Source organism: Sphaeroforma arctica, assembly GCF_001186125.1.
Source record: "Sphaeroforma arctica JP610 unplaced genomic scaffold supercont1.935, whole genome shotgun sequence".
NCBI lineage: Eukaryota > Ichthyosporea > Ichthyophonida > Sphaeroforma > Sphaeroforma arctica.
This window is the reverse complement of record NW_014039623.1, coordinates 15957-20094: the sequence shown is the minus strand read 5'-3', so window position 1 is coordinate 20094 and position 4138 is coordinate 15957. Positions and strand designations below refer to the sequence as shown.

At 43.0% G+C, this 4138-nt stretch overlaps 1 protein-coding gene across 1 annotated transcript in view; it reads right to left on the bottom strand.

The window, feature by feature from the left end:
• Window positions 1-1199: 1199 nt before the first annotated feature.
• The window catches only part of SARC_09323 (hypothetical protein), a gene marked incomplete at its 5' end in the record, with an annotated part of 3047 nt that continues 108 nt past the window's right edge, over window positions 1200-4138 (bottom strand). Inside the window, 2 exons of the mRNA XM_014296665.1 lie at window positions 1200-1812; window positions 3032-3243. Coding sequence (XP_014152140.1) covers window positions 1270-1812; window positions 3032-3243 — 755 coding nt within the window. The 3' untranslated portion in view covers window positions 1200-1269. The remainder of the gene's footprint in view (window positions 1813-3031; window positions 3244-4138) is intronic.

Here is a 4138-nt window from a genome sequence, read left to right as displayed (position 1 = left end):
AAATAAAATAAAATAAAATAAATAATATATATATATATATATATATATATATATATATATATATATATATATATATATAAATTAATATATATAGATATATATATATAACCATACAATCACATTATGTGATTGGGTGGCCGTGTACTCACATAAACTGTAGCACCTATCGCACATCCGTCCATTTGCACACAGCCTGAGAGACTAGGGTGTAACCGAGCAATCGCTGCCTGTACAACCTGGCTCTGATAAGCCAGCATCTACGCAATGCCGCACCAGGCTACGATAGACCCCTGCAAGCTCATACTGGTGCACTAAGCCTTTGCCTGGTCGGGTGCTCGCTTTGGCTGCGGTTGCGGTGGGTAAGTATACGACCGCACACTTGCTATCACGTATGGGCTGCTGGGTCCTTCTACCCCCTATTAGTACGTATGGGTTGCTGGGTCCATCTACCCCCTTCTAGTACGTATAAGTTGATATCACGTATGGGTTGTTGGGTCCTTCTACCCCCTTCTAGTACGTATGGGTTGCTATCACGTATGGGTTGCTGGGTCCTTCTACCCACTTTTAGTACGGATCGGTTGCTATCACGTATGGATTGTTGGGTTCTTCTACCCCATCGTAGTACGTTCTTCTACCCCATTGTAGTACGTATGGGATGCTATCACGTATGCGTTGTTGGGTCCTTCTACCCCCTTCTAGTACGTATGGGTTGTTGGGTCCTTCTACCCCCTTCTAGTACGTATGGGTTGTTGGGTCCTTATACCCCCTTCTAGTACGTATGGGTTGCTATCACGTGTGCGTTGTCAGGTCCTTCTACCTCATCTGGTCGCACACTTGTCTAGTGGCCGTAATACCACATGTGCTGTGGTAAGACGATTATATAAATACGTATTGGTTGGTCATCTCGTGGCTGCATGGTGGCTGCTCCTAGAGAGACCTCCACGCATACCCTCCAGCAGGCGTTGAACAGACTATACCGAATTCTATTGGACGATCTTACACTCGTATGAAGATATTAAGATCCGTCACAATGGGACACGACACACGTGTGTATGCGACACAGCAACCCAGGATGAAAGTGTACAAACGTTTCTGTATACCCTTCCGTATCTATGGCATCACTCTACGGACTATCTACCAGGCTAGTCACCACAACCACTCCACGGCTACAAGAGGCAACACTTCTTACAGATCCACGAGTCTTTGTATCTCTAACAAAAAGCGTTAGAATAAACTACGATACGCAGATAACTGTGCGTGGATGTAGGTTCACGGCTCAAAGTACTCGTCTACGTCCGTATACTCGTCCGTGTCACTATCCGCACTCGATGGGCTGGCTGTCAGGTCAACCACCACCCCCCCTTCACCACTAGCCGACGGTAGCTGTCGCACAGATCCGCGGGTCTTCTTATCTCTATGCGTGTGTGGACGTTGGGATGCCCTGGTGTTCGTGTGTACAAAACTGTCGCACGGTGATGGTGTATGCGACGGCCCTGTCTGAAATGTCGTACTGGCTGTACACTCTGCGGTGTGATCTGACGCCGTGAACGCGTAGGTCGGCGACGGACTGTGAAACAGTTCGTCGTCACTGCTCAGACTTTGGGTTGAGTCTGTGTCCGTGCCATTCGTTGTGTATCTAGTGGCTGTGGTTGATTCCCTATCTCCTGTGCACTGTACGAGATCGGTCAAGGGATAGAACCTCCGTTCCTTGTGCGGGCGTTTGCGCCGTTCTAGCCCAAACAGCCACACAATGGGAATGAACAGAGCCCATCGACACGTCTCTATGGCGAAGAACAGGTTGTTTTGCATCACCTGTGTGTATAAGGAGGTGAGGGATAAGAAATAAGAAATACAACGCTTGCGCTTCTAGATTATCAAGCATATTTGATGTTGTCTTGCATCACCTGCATGTACAAGGATGTGAGGGATAAGAGATAAGAAATACAACACCTCCGCTTCTAGACGGCCAAGACTGTTTGATGTGCATGTTGGTACGTACTAGCTCACGGTCTATGCTAGGCCCTGTCGATCAGAGGGTAGCAGGTTTGCATCAGGCACATCATGCATGCCTGTCAAAGCATGTGAAAGTGGGACCACTGTGTACATACATATATGCAATAGCCATCGAGGCGTACGCTTGGAATCCGGTGGTATTGTCAGACGGTGTGTGCTTGTGCATACACGGTATATATTAGAATACCACTATCACAGCCACAAGCTTCTGTTCACGCACCCAGGCCATACATCCTAGGTCACATCCCAGGGCTCGTGGGGTCTGGTGCCTGGACTCTGGGGACTTGGGTTATGGGTTAATGGGCTTCAGCCTTCAGACTTCAGACCTGTCGCAGGAGCGCAAAATGCACCAATATACACGCTAATATACACCTGACACGTACACTCACATTCAATTGATACTATGTTCAATACGGGACTCAGACGACCCGGCAGCAGGTTGCATGAACATATTCACTCACAGTCACAGCACGGACGAATATCGATTTGAAGCGCTCAGCGATTGATGTCATAAAGTAGGGCCACTGTAGATGCATATTCATGGACAGTCCATGGGTAGTAATAATCCATGGATAACGCATGGATACCACATGTCCCTCTGTACTACAGGATTTGTCGAGGAGGACATCAGGAACAGCACTTGTTCCTTTGGTAGGACATAACTTGGTTTTGGACCTGGGGTTCGGAGCCATACTGGCCAGTGCGGTCACAGAACAATACACATGTTGTTTACTATAACCGTTGCATAGATAAACTGAGAACACACCCAACACGAGCACAACGTAGACGCGATACACACTAGACACAGCACAATTGTCCATTCTTCGCATGCATGACAGACTATAGACTATATACATAGAATATGCATAGAGTGTTTACCTGACTATATACATAGAGTGTTTGCCTGAATACATAGAGTGTTTTCCTGACTATAGACATAGAGTGTTTGCCTTAGGGACGCAAACCGTGAGTAGAAGACAAAAGAATAGAATAACACGGCGTGAAGTATCCGACGTACCCGTAATTTGGCTTTTTGGGATGTTTTTGTCCCATATTTTCCGTTCCTTGAGAGACCGCTGCCGTCTGAAAATGGACTACTGTCCTCCTTCTCGCTCAGATACCCACAACACTGCAGAATCATAAGAGCAGCAGAATTAGCCAAGTTATAACCGAGGGAGTCTGGTACATGGGTGACTAGTGCGCATCTGTCAGGCACACGGTTTAAATTGACTATAAATAGCCATACGGATATTCAAAAGATTTGGCAAGCTTCTGGTCGAAGATATTGTAAGTATATCTAAGACGCATTCGAATCTAGATCAATCCAAAGACGCGGACAAGTGACAGTCGATGGATAAAATGTATTAATCAATGATCTGCAAAAGATTTAAATATGGGCTAAACACTGAAATGGTTGCTTATAGAGGATATGATATTCCACACTTACCAACCGATGTACTAGATTAATGGTGAAAGATGTTAAGGTAGACTATAGGGACTCCATACTTGACATAGTTACACATACATAGTAGTATGTACTACACGGACTGTGCTATGCAGGGTCTTGTCATGCATAGCTGGTGATAGCGAAAAAGCCAACATACGTGCCTTCATATAAACTTATCACAACTTTAAATGCGTACCTACATTAATGCACACAGATTAGATAAATTTGTAACAATTCATGTGAAAACATAATAAACAAAATCAACAGTATTGTTAATCGAAAAGCAAACAGACGCCCTCATTGATCCAAAGATGTATATATACAGATACAATTTACGGTGTAAATATAATAGGTAGGTTATGTGTGCACGTTTACCCTAAATATATGTATATGAAACATATACATGACTAATACACATACATAAATTAAAACAGAATTATCAAAGTATCTATATACATATACATATACATATACATATACATTTACATATACATATAGACACACATATATATATATATGTATATGTATATATACATATATATATATATATATATATATATATATATATATATATATATATATATATATAGTATACTATAATATATATATATGTATGTATGTCTGTGTCTATATATATAAATAAATATATATATATATATACATATATATATAGATGCG